Source organism: Perca flavescens, chromosome 5 (assembly GCF_004354835.1).
Source record: "Perca flavescens isolate YP-PL-M2 chromosome 5, PFLA_1.0, whole genome shotgun sequence".
NCBI lineage: Eukaryota > Metazoa > Chordata > Actinopteri > Perciformes > Percidae > Perca > Perca flavescens.
Window position 1 is genome coordinate 1,910,389 of NC_041335.1, and position 15,614 is coordinate 1,926,002.

The 15,614-nt window shown below is 38.0% G+C and overlaps 3 protein-coding genes across 5 annotated transcripts in view; 2 read left to right on the forward strand and 1 right to left on the reverse strand.

Annotated features, from left to right (window-relative positions):
- Nucleotides 1–2,426, reverse strand: part of si:ch211-158d24.2 (multiple epidermal growth factor-like domains protein 9) — a 54,128-nt gene extending 51,702 nt beyond the window's left edge. Inside the window, exon 1 of the mRNA XM_028579347.1 lies at nt 1,734–2,426. Coding sequence (XP_028435148.1) covers nt 1,734–2,298 — 565 coding nt within the window. The 5' untranslated portion in view covers nt 2,299–2,426. The remainder of the gene's footprint in view (nt 1–1,733) is intronic.
- A 1,705-nt stretch (nt 2,427–4,131) lies between these two features.
- Nucleotides 4,132–11,561, forward strand: LOC114555979 (serine/threonine-protein phosphatase 6 catalytic subunit). The gene is made up of 7 exons (XM_028578770.1): nt 4,132–4,276; nt 6,271–6,366; nt 6,885–6,950; nt 7,093–7,234; nt 7,353–7,432; nt 8,109–8,318; nt 10,679–11,561. The coding sequence occupies exons 1-7, from the start codon at nt 4,202–4,204 to the stop codon at nt 10,925–10,927; spliced, it is 918 nt and encodes a 305-aa protein (XP_028434571.1). The 5' UTR covers nt 4,132–4,201; the 3' UTR covers nt 10,928–11,561.
- A 1,732-nt stretch (nt 11,562–13,293) lies between these two features.
- The window catches only part of golga1 (golgin A1), a 39,316-nt gene continuing 36,995 nt past the window's right edge, over nt 13,294–15,614 (forward strand). For all 3 annotated transcript variants that reach the window (XM_028578146.1, XM_028578148.1, XM_028578147.1), the window contains exons 1-2: nt 13,294–13,479; nt 14,259–14,552. In XM_028578146.1, coding sequence (XP_028433947.1) covers nt 14,424–14,552 — 129 coding nt within the window. In that variant the 5' untranslated portion in view covers nt 13,294–13,479; nt 14,259–14,423. The remainder of the gene's footprint in view (nt 13,480–14,258; nt 14,553–15,614) is intronic.

Consider the following 15,614-nt stretch of genomic DNA (forward strand, 5'->3'; position numbering starts at 1 on the left):
TTGCCTAAACACGCCACCATTTAAGCTCAGTTTTTCTGCAATACTGACCCAGAATACAAAGTAGTATATCCCAAGTAAGTAGGCCTACAATGATAGTATGGCTGCAACAAATTTTCAGTATTGATTAACATGCCCCTATTTTCCCATCCACTGTTACATGAGACAAAGAAAAGCAGCACATCTTCACAACTGAAAAGCTGGAACAATTGCTGTTTGGTATTTTTGCAAGAAGAAAAGACAACAATTAGCTAAACAGAACAACAATGAAAAAATGCCACATACAACAAAAGCATGTCAGCACCAAATACAAATATATCATTAAAATCTATTCACAAGGATCACACCTGAAAATATTCCATTGAACATCTGAATATCTTTAACCAGCCACTCAATGCACATTTTCAGATACTGCATATACCATGGAGACAAATCAGTACCCTGGTCCTGGGACTTCCTCTTCAACATTAGAACCAGCCATTTATGACAGCAGCACACCAAAACTAATCCTCCTCCTATCACTGAGATTAATGCTGAGAGTAAGGTAGTATAGAGTGTGGAGAACAAAGGGTCAATGTAAGAAACATGACTGGACTGGACCCCGGACGGGTCAATATCAGTCAGAATATGAAATTAAACAGATTTTATTATTCTGGTTTGGAGGCATCATGAAGTAACAACTAGAACATGGTATTTTCTGGGAAGAAAAATAATGAGGTTCTGACAGACAGTACGAAAAAAAAAAGATTTTGCGAACAACAAATTAAGCCATTTTTATTTTATATTAATATTCTTAAAAGGGGTGGGGATATTTCACTTCTAATATTTGTTGTTTAGAAAGGATTAGTAAATTCCATCTCCTAATTGCAAGTGGGAACATCCTCTTGGTTTGTTTTGGCTTCAGCAGACTTTCCCCAACCATTAAAGAACCATTTAGGACAGGATCCCTCAGCTTGTGCTGCTGTGTGAGCTGGAGAACAACACATCCACATGGATGCTGGGATGTGTGAGAGGAGGGGCTCCACTGTCAATTGCTCATTCATGGCTTGGCCTGCCTGGCCATTTTGGTTAAACGGCCTTGTTCTGTGTCTGCCATGCAAACAACAATAGAGGGGATGAAGCAGCTATTTTAGCAGCTTCTTGTAATTTTGCCTGTCAATATCAAACATGTCTGGTCTAACACAAAAGGATCACAGGTCTGTATGAGTGTTATGTACACTGACGGATTGGATAAATTGACTGAACAACAACAGGATCAACCTTGCACCCCCTCATAGCCCCCCTTTTCCAGCCCACTGTATTATGTGGCACACTCATCCTATAATAAAAGCCCTCTGGAATATAATATATGCTACACAAAAGGCGAAAAATGCACATTTGACAAATTGTTCATGAATAGTGATTTTATGAGATTATGATTTGGTGATTTCATGATTATCTGATGGGGTACACCGTGCAATCTGAGGGGTCTGCCCATTGTTGCAATCTGGTTTGTTCGGTCGTTCTCTGCGTCAAAACCACCGTGCTTTCACCCTGCTATTTCAGGCAGCCTAAATTAGACATGGATGTCTTCTTCTTCACACGCTCGTTTTCTGAACATAAATGTGCAAATACACAGAATGCATGCAGCCCATTATTTTTGTAATGTGTATTTAATAAAAGCTAAAAAAAAAATCAGAATGATCCTGTTTTCACTGTTCCTGGTAGCTATTTTATTCGAAGGTAATGTTACTCACCTTGACTATTCTCTATTGAGGTAACAGATGTGCCAATATTATCTGCTGCCCAGGCATCGTTTGCTGTGCGCTGGGAAACCATGGACACCATGGTCTGCAGCATTTTCTCCGGAGCAAAAAGTGATGTTTGTACATCGGTGGATCTTTTGCGTGCGCCGTTTAATCTGGAAATCGGCGCTGTTATTTGTTCTTTAGTGGCTGAAATGATTCCAATATCAGGGGCTGTAGTAGTAGACGTAGTGGTGGTGGTCGGGTCCGTTGTTGGAGGCTGGAAGGTGGTTGCCGTTTTAGAAATAGAGCTAGTGGTGGTCGGCCCGACAGAAACAATAGCAGGCGACGGTGTGAGTCCGGTTAGAGGCCCGAGAGCGAACCTGCTCTCGGGTAAAGTACGAGGCATGTCGGTGTGGAAGGTCTCCCAGGTGTCGGAGGCTGAGCCGGGCTTCCTGGAGATAGGCGACGCATCGTAGGGACTGATGCGAGGTGCAGCTTCGGAAAATCCGATATATACATACAAAATAAATAGCAGAACCGGAGATATGTACATCATTAAGGACGTTAACCTCATATTCAGTTTCAGCTCTCCATGTAAGCCCCAGTAGTGGTCTCTCTCAGACCTTTCCCTGAATGGACGCGTACTCCACCATTGATGTCACCGGCGGCGTACGCTGCTGTTTGTTGCCCTGAACCACAGTCAACTCTTCACCTGCTCCGCAACCTACCATGAGCCACGCGAGATTGACGTACTCGTTAGCCAATGGGAGTCCTGGAAAAATGCCTCTGGGCGCTCTTCATTCAATGGTTGGACAGTCGTTGTAACAACCTATGCGAAACAATACATTGTAAAATAAACCTCCTCACTCCTTTGAAAAATTATCAAAACAATAACCGGTTCCATTCATAAACTTAACAACTTGAAGAAGCATATTTTGTAAAAAAAAAAACGTTTTTAAAATTACAGTGTGATACAATCATATTTGTAAATGTGTACCTAACATCCCAGGTATCCTCATATGTCATAGAAATGCCCGGTGGCAGATTGTATTGGGATTAATGTTAATGTAGGCTACATAACTTATTCCGGTCTATGTTTGCAACGCCATAGACTTGCTTGGCTTCGTGCCTGAATTTTAAACTATCCTGGAATGACTCATTCATCTTGACGGTTCTGTTAAATAAGGCAAAGCCCTCAGCTGTGGATGAAAGTCCATCTTTTCAGGTAGGCTAGTTTTACTTTACCACCTTAAAACACAGCACAACATTTGTAACTGCAGTTTTTTTTACCTATATGAGAAGCGGACTGTGTCTTTTTTATTTTGTTTGAATACAGTCAATGGCCTTGACTCTTTGGTTGGAGTAGAGTGCTGGACGGGATGGATGGATTTGGTTTATAATCATTCCACTATGCCCTCCGGTGGTCATAATGTGAATTTGCATGTAACGATTGATTTTTAAAGTTAGTAAAGTCATTTTCTTTATGTAGCCTATTCAACATAATTATTTATTATATATATATATAATAAATAATGATGTTGAATAGGCTATTCGCAAACACATACCCTTTAGGGAACGTTCCCTAAAGGTTCTCTGAAGGTAAAATATTTTGCAACCTTCAGGGAACCTTTAGGGAACGTTCTTTTAAAGTTGTTTTTGTTGAACTTTTAAAGAACCTTTAGGGAACGATCCCTAAAGGTTCTATTAAGGTTAATTTTTTTTACCTTCTGCTAACCTTATCTGAACGTTCCCTAAAGGTTCTGTAAAGGTTAGTTTTGTAGAACTTTTAAAGAACCTTTAGGGAACGTTCCCTAAAGGTTCTCTTAAGGTTATTTTTTTTACAGGTTTGACTATGTATATATATATATATGTATATATATATATATATATATATATATATATATATATATATATATATATATATATATATATATATGGGTTTTGACTATAGTCAAACCTGTATTGTTTTCCAAAAGTGTTGTAGTTACTCACTAGGAATATATATATATATATATATATATATATATATATATATATATATATATATATATATATATATATATATACAAACCTGTATTGTTTTCCAAAAGTGTTGTAGTTACTCACTAGGAACATCATAAGAACCCTAAGGATTATTACGATAATGATAACTGACAATCAAAAATCAAAAATAATACTTCCTCAAAATACACTCTTTCTTTTTCTCAGACATTCTACTGTTATTGAGGAAGAAAGGTGAATAGCTTTGTATCTATTTGTGGCTTTAATTTTCGATGTTGCAGCTTGGTTTTCCATAGTTTGGCTGTCATAAATTAAATGATAAAATGCCACTTTCTATTCGTTCAGACTGTATGTTAATCTAAAAGGTATGTGGCTAATACAGACGATAGATGGCAGTAGAGGGTAAATAACAGGTAGGGAACTCGCTCAATTGTTGCAGGAAGTTGGAAGTTGCGCATGAAGACTAGCTGAGCACTATGGCGCCTCTAGATCTGGATAAATACGCAGAGATTGCAAAACAGTGTAAATACCTCCCAGAAAATGACCTCAAGGTAAATGTGACTTCATATACATGTTTTTGATTGACGTTAAGACACGCGAGCCTTTTATGGTATGTTGTAACGGCGCAATTAACTGTTAGCTAACGTTAGCTAGCTCTTAACGTTAGCCTGCTGACTTCATCTGTTGGCCAGGAAGTCAAACCCGTTTAAAGAAATTGTTCATCTTAGCTACAATAGCTAAATACAAGTCCAACTATATCCTACACAACGTTGTCGAAGCAGGAATAAGAGTGACCTGCTCGTACGTTTTGCCATGAAATGACCAGATATCCATATAGCTAGTGGCCTAATGATGCATCGCTGATTGTCATGATGGTGGAATGACAGCGGGTTGTTTATCACTGTGGACTAAACGTGTCGGTGCATTTAACACTAACTTATCCCAGACAGGCGTTCTCTCATTTATTGAAAGACTGAGACATACTACCTGGTAGACCGCAGGGTCATAGACCTATCCGATAAATCTCTAGGGCAGTAACGTTAGTGGCAATCAGTAAAGTCGTATTCAATTCCTGATCTCACATTGCACCGTAAAAGAAGTAACGTTAGCTCGGAGAGTTTGGGCAATAATGTACCTCACCTTTACGCCGATACATCCAATTATTGCTGGAAACTCCTAAATTAAGATGTGAATTCTTGTTAGTCAGCATTGAACCGTTATCTTATTAGGCCAGGGTTTAGATACACTTTGGCATTGCGTTTTATTTCCCCCAAGTGACAGCATTTGATAGTAGGCAATATTATAACAAAACAGCCAATATTACAGTAAATGTAGCACCATATTTACTGTAAGTAGCTGGATGACATATAATGACATAGTTACACAGGTAGATGCAGGTGTACTCACAGGTCAGCCAGTGTAAACCATAGATATAGAACACATATATGGTGTAAACCTACTGACCAGTCAGAGTTATGATGATGTTAATAAGTTTTAATCAGTCCAATTGCAGTTGGTTTCCTAAAATTGGAGGGTTATGTATACAAGGGCAAATGATTCCTAAACTGAACACCCAATGTGTGTAGGCTACACCCTCACATTGACTAATTTTTTGAGTAGTCAAATATGAATCCATATTGAGCTCTGTCACTGTTACTAAGTGGCTGGCTATTGGTCAAAGTCATTCCATACCAGTAAACCATCTGAAAAAGCAGTCAATGCCAACAATACTTGTTATTGCATCTTTGAATGTCATTCTCATTGAATAGGTTTACCTGTCATATTAATAATAACAGGCTTTTTCCTGCATAGAGGAATTTTTAGCGCCCCCCACCAAAGAGATTTTAGCTAGCCCCAAAGGAAAATCACCAGGACCAAAATGATAAGCATTGACAATAAAAATAGCAATTTAAAATCCTCTCTGAAGGTGTTTAAGAGCAATTTACCAAACAGCTGTTAAACAAGCAGATCATAAACGTGAATATGAGCACTGATCTCAGTTTTATCTCCAGAGTCCGACTGTAACTGACTCTCCTGTCTGACTCTCCTGGGGATATTTTACATTTTTAAATTAAATTTAAATTTTAACCGGTTTTGTTAATTGGGGTTTCATTTACTTAAGCATAATATACATTCTTGTTTGTCAAATTGTCAGAAATAACAGATAAATGTATAGATTTCTGTCATATAAGGTAACACAGACTCATTGCCTTCACTGATCATGCTTACTGCCGCCCACCGTTTATTTGATATAGCACCTTTAACAGACAGTCACAAAGTTCTTCACATGATACCATTGGTAAAATAATATCCAATAAAAGAGCTGTTACCTTAAAATAATCATATTAGTCTAGGTGTCACAGGATAACAAAGTGAACAATGTTTCAGAGGCTTTTCCCTGACAAGAAGAAGATTTTGGGGGAAAACGTTACATACTCCTGTCATGAAAGTTACCACATTTAAAAGCATTGAATACCAGCGCTGAATGATGAATGATGACTGAACCCTTATCGCTTATTCCTGTGTTATGTTGTCTTCTATACAGAGGTTATGTGACTATGTGTGTGACCTTCTGCTGGAGGAGTCCAACGTTCAGCCCGTTTCCACCCCTGTGACAGTATGTGGTGACATACATGGACAGGTAAAAGCCAGGGATTCAAAGCAGAAAGAGCAAACCTTTTGTTTATCCAAATATTGCTGAGCATAGCCTGCAGTTGATCTAGGGTGTCTACATGTCTACATCTCTACATGTGTTTTTAATATTGATCTGTTGTACACATTAGGGCTGCACAAATATATTGTTTATTTTTATTTTTTATGTTCACTTTGTTCACTAAAAGAATGTTGGAATGATTTTCTTTTATCTGCTTTAAATTTCACAAGCAGTGTGTTGTATTTTAGCAGAATACTGAAAGCAGCAGAAATGCAGAACAGAGTAAATAGTATTAGCTGTTTATTTATCGCAAAGGAATATTGTTATTGTGACATTAAACAACGTTATTGCATATCGCATATTTTCCTCATATCGTGCAGCCCTAGTGTAGATAAAATGTCATGTTGACACTGTGTTGAACTTCATATGACTAATAAAGTAAAACTGAAAATTAAACTGAAACTGAACTAATGCCTCCACTAAATTTGTATCTCTTTTTGCCTTAGTTTTATGATCTTTGTGAACTCTTCCGAACTGGCGGCCAGGTTCCGGACACAAATTACATCTTTATGGTTTGTACAGTATTGAAACACTATACAAACATACAAACATAAAAATACAAACAATACTATGTATTTAGTTTAAACTTGAGAGTCATCTGTCTTAATGCATTCTTCTTCTTGTGTGTTGTTAATAAACCCCTGTCATCTGCAGGGTGACTTTGTTGACCGAGGATATTACAGTTTGGAGACGTTCACCTACCTGCTGGTGCTGAAAGCCAAATGGCCCGACCGCATCACACTTCTACGTGGAAACCATGAGAGCAGACAGATCACCCAAGTTTATGGCTTTTACGGTGAGGTTTGATTTATGGATGATGTTTTCTGGCCAGCAAACTACTCCCTAATCTCACTTTCTGGACAATAATTCCACCTTTTTTGTTTGAAATAAATTATAATTTTTATGTCTTACAGATGAGTGCCAGACCAAGTATGGGAATGCAAATGCCTGGCGTTATTGCACCAAAGTGTTCGATATGTTAACAGTTGCAGCTGTAAGTATTGAAGTGGAATTGGGCTTTGTGTTTTTTAGTTGTTATTCCAACAACAAAAAAGATGGATGATAAATGACAGTCCCTCATGCCTTGAATGAGGCTCATGTTTAGTTATTTCTCAGTAAAGAGCAGATTACAGCAATATACAGATTATCAGCAGCTTTTGGTTATTGTGATGTTATGATACAGATTATATTTCTTTCCTTGGTCTTAAAAACTGCATCACATAATGCGATGCCCCTATCCGAGCTGTGTCAGGTGAAAGAAATGAACAGTCTCTACCTGCTGCTTGGCCATCATTTCCACATTAGTGTTTTTATAGAGACTAATATCATTTTTAGATGAAGTATTGCATGAAAGCGCACATTTTGTGGCACTGTTAGTGTAGATAAATCTGTCATGCATTGCTAAAGGACAGGATGGACATATTTTTGCATGTCAAACCACATTTGCCATTTAAAACTTGAAAACCCTGCACATCCCTTAGTTGCTGTTATGTTACAGCCATTATCAGGTTACCATGTCTTACAAACAGTAGCACAACAATCCAGTGGTATTTTATTTGATCTCCTACATTAGGCTTGTGTGGTCTGTAACCACTGGCCAACTGTCAGACACATTAATATTATATGTACGATACCCTAACTCTTCTATTTTGTGTTTGTTTTTTAAACAGCTGATGGACGAGCAGATCCTGTGTGTCCACGGAGGCCTCTCCCCAGACATAAAAACTCTTGATCAGATTCGAACCATTGAGCGGAACCAGGAGATCCCCCACAAAGGAGCGTTCTGTGACCTGGTGTGGTCAGACCCTGAAGACGTGGACACTTGGGCCATCAGCCCCAGAGGAGCTGGCTGGCTCTTTGGTGCAAAGGTCACAAATGAGGTAGGTTGCTTTTCCTTTTGCCGAGTTAGATGAGTACTAGTGATGGCGAGATGAAGTGTCATGAAGCATTGAAGCTTTCCAGCAAATTGATTCGCAAAAGGGTTCATTTCTCGAGGCTTCATTTGCTCACAACACCACCTGTTGGTCAAAGAGTGAAAAACAGGCAGAATACATTACAGATGATCTCTGGAATCTGGGATCCACTGTATCAGAGATGGTTTGGGACTGTTTTTTTGTGCCAGAAAAGACTTGGAAATAACGATGAAGAAAAAAATCAATTTCCACCTAATCCGTTTATTTCAATATAATGTGTATTTTCTTTTGGTATAATATAATCAACATTAAATTGATATTGATAGTGGGTCTGGGCTATTCTCCTTCCTGTCCACTGATCTGGTTGTAACATCTGTCCCAAGTAGGGTTGGGTATCGTTTGGTTTTTTTTTGATTCCGGTGCTAAATCGATACTTTTAAAACGGTGCCGGTGCCTGAACCGGTACTTTTCAATAAAGTTAAAAAAAAAAAAAAAAAAAGTCAGTGACTTGTTTATTGCTAAGGCCATGGTCAAAATTAAAGATTTAATAATAACTATAACAATAACAATAACTTATTTCACCAGTAAATTGCTGTTGAACCCCAGATGGGAAAAGGGTATTTTACAATTACTGTCAATGCACCACGAGGCTACCAGTTTTAAGTGAATCTGTGTTGTTTAATTCCGACAACGGCAGCTGCAAGTGAACCGACCATATAAACATACTGTATATCTATGAATTGCGACAACGGCAGCTGCTGCGCTGCAGAGCAGACTGTTACATCCCGCTGTAGAAGTCCTCCACAGTGAAATACAGTCACACTTTACACTGTTTAACGTTAGCTGTCAGCATTTTAACCGTGATTAATCCAGCTGCTAGCTAAAGGTAGGCTAACGTTACATGCTGTCAGGTGTAGTGTAAAGTCAGGCACCGAAATGAGGCACCGAAACTTTCGTTCTTATTCGGTCTCGTTACTACCGTTTACGTCGGCACCGGTTCCCTATTGGCACCGAGTTTCGGTACCCAACCCTAGTCCCAAGTGATCCGATCACAAGTGGACAGCTCTAGGTACGTGTGTTCCCGCCTGGCAATAGAATGTGTCTCCAAATGCATGAGTGATCGGATCTCATTTCCCTTCTCGATATGCAAATAAACACTTATGTTTGTACATCAGTGTGTGTCTGTGTGTGTGTGTGTGTTTATAAATGTCAGTTGTTACTCACATAAATCATACATTAGAAACGTGCGATGACTAACATTAATAAAATAGAGCTGCCTACAGTCTGTCTGTGTTCCGACATAAGGATGTCTACTGATGTGCACCAGGACCTGTGCAGGAGAGAAAGACGTAGCTCTCAGTATGTTTGTAGCTTCTAACTAAGTTTCTGGTTTGACGTTTAGTTTATATTATAACTGCTTTATTTTATGTTTCATGTTGGCTTAGGAGTCATGTTAACATTTCCTGATTTTGCTGCTTCATAATAAAAGCTTTAAATAACAAAATAACGGGGACTTTTATTGTGAAGAATGTTTAGGAAATGAAACCGTTTTCCTTCACCATTATTATTGTGACTTTTAGAGGTTCTTTTATATTTGTTTGTTTACCTGTTTTGCACTTTTGCTGAGGTTTTGCACTGAAAGGACTGCATCTAATTTCGTTGTACATGTACAATGACAATAAAGACTATTGTATTTTATTCTAATTTTAGTGAAATGTAAGAATTTGTTCCTAGACTCCATACATAACAGAAAGTGTCAAGCCTTGGCCTTACAGTCATAAAGGACTTCTCCCATCTGGTAGCAAACATGGCAGCAGATTAAGTGGTGTTGGCAGTCCAGTGTAATAATAGCTACTGCTAAATGAGTAATAATTGCTGTATTTTGTTGTTAATTTTAAATTCATTAATACAATTCCCCTTAATCAATATGACAAATCCAGTTAATGCAACATGAACACAGCATTTGTTTACTGGTGTATCTCTGGGTATTAAAGTTCTCAAAATACAGACAATTGTCGCTCACTGCTCTTTGGGGTCACCAAAGAAAATAAGAGGCGACAATATATCACTTTTATATCGTTATCCCAATCGCACCTGGCGCAATAAACACGTCGCGATTATATTCAATTCAGTGTTCAATAAAAGAATGTTGGAAATGATTTGATATAGTTATCGCCATATTCAACAATGTTATCGCATATGTCATATTTTCCTCATATCGTGCAGCCCTAATTTGTATTCACATTGGTTGTGTTTTTCAGGTTTTTTTACACATTTTTCTCTTTCTGCCCATCTTTTGTCTCTCTGTCTTCCAAAAAAAACTGCAGTTTGTCCACATCAACAACCTGAAGCTGATCTGCAGGGCACATCAACTTGTCCACGAAGGCTACAAGTTCATGTTTGACGAGAAGCTGGTCACAGTGTGGTCGGCTCCTAACTACTGCTATCGCTGTGGCAACATCGCCTCCATCATGGTCTTCAAAGACGCTAACACAAGAGAGCCAAAGCTCTTCCGAGCGGTGCCTGACTCTGAAAGAGTCATTCCACCGCGAACAACAACACCCTATTTCCTGTAAGCACATAAAAAAAAAAAAATAAAAAAAAAACAGCGCAGCCATTTGTTCAGTGCACAGATGTTGACTGGGACAGTGGCATCAGCACTTGTGAACCCATATGAATTTTGTATTGTGCATTTTGAGTATTTGCAGTGCATTTCTTAGTGCCAACTGTCAATTGTTATTCCCACTCTGGCTTTTAATGTCGTTATTCTGCAGCTTAAATCACACTGAGATAATGCAGTAACAGAAGTTGGCCCTAGCAGAATTGGTGTGCTGTTGAAATGTTACAGAGGAAGGATTAAAATGACAAAAGTCAACTGACCCTTGTAAGATGTTCGTATTTATAAATCGCGATTTTACTTTACCATAGAAATTAATTCTGCTGAGCAAATTGCAGGTGCAGTATTATATACAATGTTTGATTTCATTTTGTTATGGTAATGCATTAGAGCTGGATGTTAGATAATCAAGCACTGCACACAAACACATCTATTCTGACAAATTTCAATGGAGTTATAGATTTATTGTTATCATATGATCTTATAAATAAACATGTAAACCTTAGAGTTGATGTGTAAAAAATGTACTATATCCATTTTTTAGAGATTTCTGTATTAAGCCTGTGGTACCTTTTTAAAGTGCTCATATTCTGCTTTTTGGTGTTTCCCCTTTCCTTTATTGTGTTATATATCTTTTTTTTGTGCATGTTATAGGTTTACAAAGTGAAAAAGTCCAAAGTCCCCCCCAAAGGGACTTTACATCTCCAACAGAAAACACTGTTCACAAACTGCTCCAAACAGCTCTATTGTAGTCCAGCCTTTACTTCAGAGACAAACGTGGTCACTTTGTAACATGTTATAATGCTCGCCTAGCTGTTAGAGTGGCACACCCTCATACTCTGCTTCTGACTGGCTAGTAGTCCTTACCTAGCTACTGAGCATGTGCATCTCCCAACAAAGATGGTACAGAAGTTTTTTTTTTGAAAATTAAACCATTTAAACCTATTCTGATATAACCTCTAAATACAATTATGAACCTGAAAATGAGCATAATGTGAGCATTTTAAAGATTATCTGATTGCCACATTTGCAATCAGTTATTGTAATTATCCTTTTTCTGTGTCTTACCATACTGTTTAAAAAAAAAAAGAAATCCAGAAATTGTAAAAAGTTAAACATTATTACCTGGTTTACGGGGCACCACACCATGCTTCATCATAATAACTTAAATCATTGGGTAGTAAATAACAATGTTTAAACAGCAGCCTATTCATGGCAAAAAAATGGTATGGTATTCAGATCATGCCGCTGTACTTATATATATATTTTATATATTGGTTATATTTTAATTCTGCTAAAGGTGATGATTTGAATTGAACATGTACAATTAGACGAAGACTAAAATAGAGTGCAGCTAAATTGTCTCATTTTAAAGTGGTTTTAAATGCCCTAGGAGGCAGAGGTCTCTCTGGGGCTTCTAAGGGTATGTTTGGGTTCATTTTGCTGTTAGGTCACATTAGAGTGGCACTTAGCCACAGGGGCAATTTTGGCTGACCAGAAGGTTGTTCAGGGGCACTTCATTCTTCCATTAGAGTATACAGTCAGGCAATGATCTGTTTAAAAATTTTAAATCATAATAAAAAAACTTTGGTTCTCAGAGGATTGAAGGGCAGGTGCATTTCAATTTTCAGTATGTAAAATATTAAAATTATTTTTTGTCTGCAATCAGTAATAGAGACAATAAGGCAATAAACTGTACATATAAAAAAGCAATTACTCAATTAACACAGTAAACAATACAACAATACAGTAAACAATACAACACTATCATACAACATAATGATTTATGCAGTCCACAACAGGTGTAGGCTGAAGCTGCAGCTTATTATGCTTTTTACAGTACAATACAGTACATCACATTTGACATCAAGAGCTAACATCAAGTAAAATGTAATAAATGTAATACAAAAACGGTTTCACCTTTCAGTTCATTGGAAAGAATTTTGAATAAACTAAATAAAATGGAGTCTGCCAAACTGTCCAGAGTTACTTATAATCAGGTTTATAAGGACACTATAAATACAGTTACTTTTGGCAGGGAGAGGCAGCGATTTCATTTGTCCAAGCCAATGCAGCATGGATAATTTATCAGGGAAATGTGTAATTGTTGTTTAACATATACTAATAAACAGAAACAAACATAAGCAGCCAGCCAATGGTCTAGCTGCATGTCTGAAACTGCTATCACTGTCTGTGTCTGTAGGCGGCGCACGTTGCCATCCACATTCGCACACCTTTTAGTTCTGCTAGCCAATGAACAGAGGCGCCGCCGTGACGTGTCCAGTCATCTGTGTTGGGTGATTACGTGTAGCCAAAGATCCTGGTGTAGCTCACCAACTAGCAGCAGCTAGCTTAGCTTGTCAGACAGAGGAGACAGTACCAGCGAGTACATATCTATTGACACAACGGTAGCTATTCTCTTTAGTGTAACGTATACAGGGAAAAAGACGAACGTACAGTCATTGGATATTTGAAAACGCCACGTACTGATACTTTATCGAAGTTAACATGGTAAGAGACTTCAATGAACGAGTAAGCTAACGACAGCTAACATCGCCCGGTGATGCTAACGTCAACACTCATTGTTATGGCCAGAAGAGCTAGCTAGCTGGATACCTAGCTTTCTGTCAAAACATAGTCTGACAGTGTTCTGTACATTTCCTAATGTGATTAACACTGATGAGACACAACAGACTGAGCTTTTACTCATCCACACATTGGCTAGGAGATTGAGTTAACGTTAGTTAGGATACACTATCTCACACGGAAAAGGATTTAGTTACAAACTCAAAATCTGGTTTTACTTTCCAATGCAATGAACGGCATACTTAATCCAGAATTAGATTTCCTAAACCCTATGAAAGGCATACGTAACTCAAACATTTAGAGGTTTGGTGCAGTTTGTATTATAAATGAAGCACTCAGAAGCTTGTCATCTAGTAACACAAATATCTGCAAAATATTGAACAACTGTAAGAAACTTTTTGTTTTCCCAATCCACAGTATATCACATATCAGTTTGACAAACACTGACAGTGAAGTAAAATGTATCCATCTGTAAAATACTAGATTATTTGCTAGATGTGACCTTTAGAGTGGCCATACAACCAAAATGTTCTAGCATTTGTCTGTCATTAATATGCCAAAATCCATTAATGATATTAATGAAAGCCAAAATGATCTTGATCTTGTTGTTAGGCTCATTACAACAATGTGACAGTTGCAGACAAGTAGCCACTGCTGTCAATCTTGGCATTTGGATAACTGTCTTTTTTTTCTTCTTTTTCTAGCTGTAGCAGAATGGAATTACGAGTACAAGCTTGTTTTGAGTGGTACTGCATAAGGACGCGGCACTGTTTCAGCCATCAAAACAAGAAGCCATAAACTCCATGCATCTTGTGAAGTCCCTCCAGAAACTGTAAATTGCACTCAAACAGAGACTTAAAAGGACAGACATGTTTGCCAAGTTGAAGAAGAAGATTGCAGAGGAAGCGGCCACAGCACCTCGGAGTGGTGTTCGTATACCGCGCACCATCAGCAAGGAATCCATCACCTCGGTGGGGGCAGACTCTGGGGATGACTTTGTAAGTACTTTGTGAAATCATCACCAGTCACTAGCCTACTGCTTTGAAATGTGTGCATGTTGTTTTTCAGATGTTTTGCTATATCTTTGGTGCAAAACTAACCGTTGAGACATATTGCATTGTTGTTGTTTTAATCTATTATACATCTTTGTGGTGCAGCCCACATTTGGAAATATTAAAACAGGAAAACCTTATCACTAAAATCTATATTTGTAGGTCAGTGTATTTGAAAGTCAAATGTCGAAGGGGAACACCACCTAAATTGAGAATTCCAATTAATATCCATGGCCTAGGAAAGTTCAATCAATATTATACGTGAACATGAGCAATTCCCTCTCAAAGCCAGAAACCACAGAAGTAAGTCTCAAGCTTGTTATGTCGACCAGTATAATGCGTGGAGCTGCTCTAAAGACAATACATGGGAGACTGATTTAGTTTTCTTTATTCTCTTTGAGAATGACAGTTGATTGTAATTGTTGATTTTGTTTAGATGTGCCAAATTGTAATTGGTCGGACTATATATTTTTATTATAATTTCAAGTTGCTGGCACTTGACCCTGTACACGTTTATAGCAACGAAAACGACAAGGGAATACAGTTAGAAAATATGTTTTATGATAATAAAGAGGCGTTGTTTACTTCATAGACTGTGTATTTGTGTTGTTACATTATCTGGGTCACATAACAGTGATATAACCAAAAGATTTATCCTGGACTTCATTCAAAACTTTAATTTGTTTAAAGGTCCAATGTGTGGGAATTTCTCCCATTTAGCGTTGAGATCATATATTGCATTCAACTCTCTCTCACCACGCAGTTCAAAGTAGGTATCACAGCTACGGTAGCCTTCACGCTTCAAAAAGCCGGTCTCTTGCTCTTTTCAATATCCTTTTTCTTTTTCTGGGCGAAGAAGACTCCTGTTCCTAAAATTTGGATTTTGAATATGTGTGGTCCTCTATGTTTCCTTCTTCAAACTTGCCACCGGGGCCGGGAAGCTCCGATACCCGTTAGCAGCATTAGCAGCAGCTGTGAGTTTATCATGTGACAGAGAAAACGTGAAAG

What these genes read in the sequence shown, in the direction of transcription:
- LOC114555979 (XM_028578770.1), top strand. Translation starts at nt 4,202, where the DNA reads ATGGCGCCTCTAGATCTGGATAAATACGCAGAGATTGCAAAACAGTGT. An exon ending in CCAAGTTTATGGCTTTTACG is followed by an intron (nt 7,235 to 7,352) that starts GTGAGGTTTGAT and finishes TATGTCTTACAG; the next exon opens with ATGAGTGCCAGACCAAGTAT. An exon ending in GTGCAAAGGTCACAAATGAG is followed by an intron (nt 8,319 to 10,678) that starts GTAGGTTGCTTT and finishes AAAAAACTGCAG; the next exon opens with TTTGTCCACATCAACAACCT.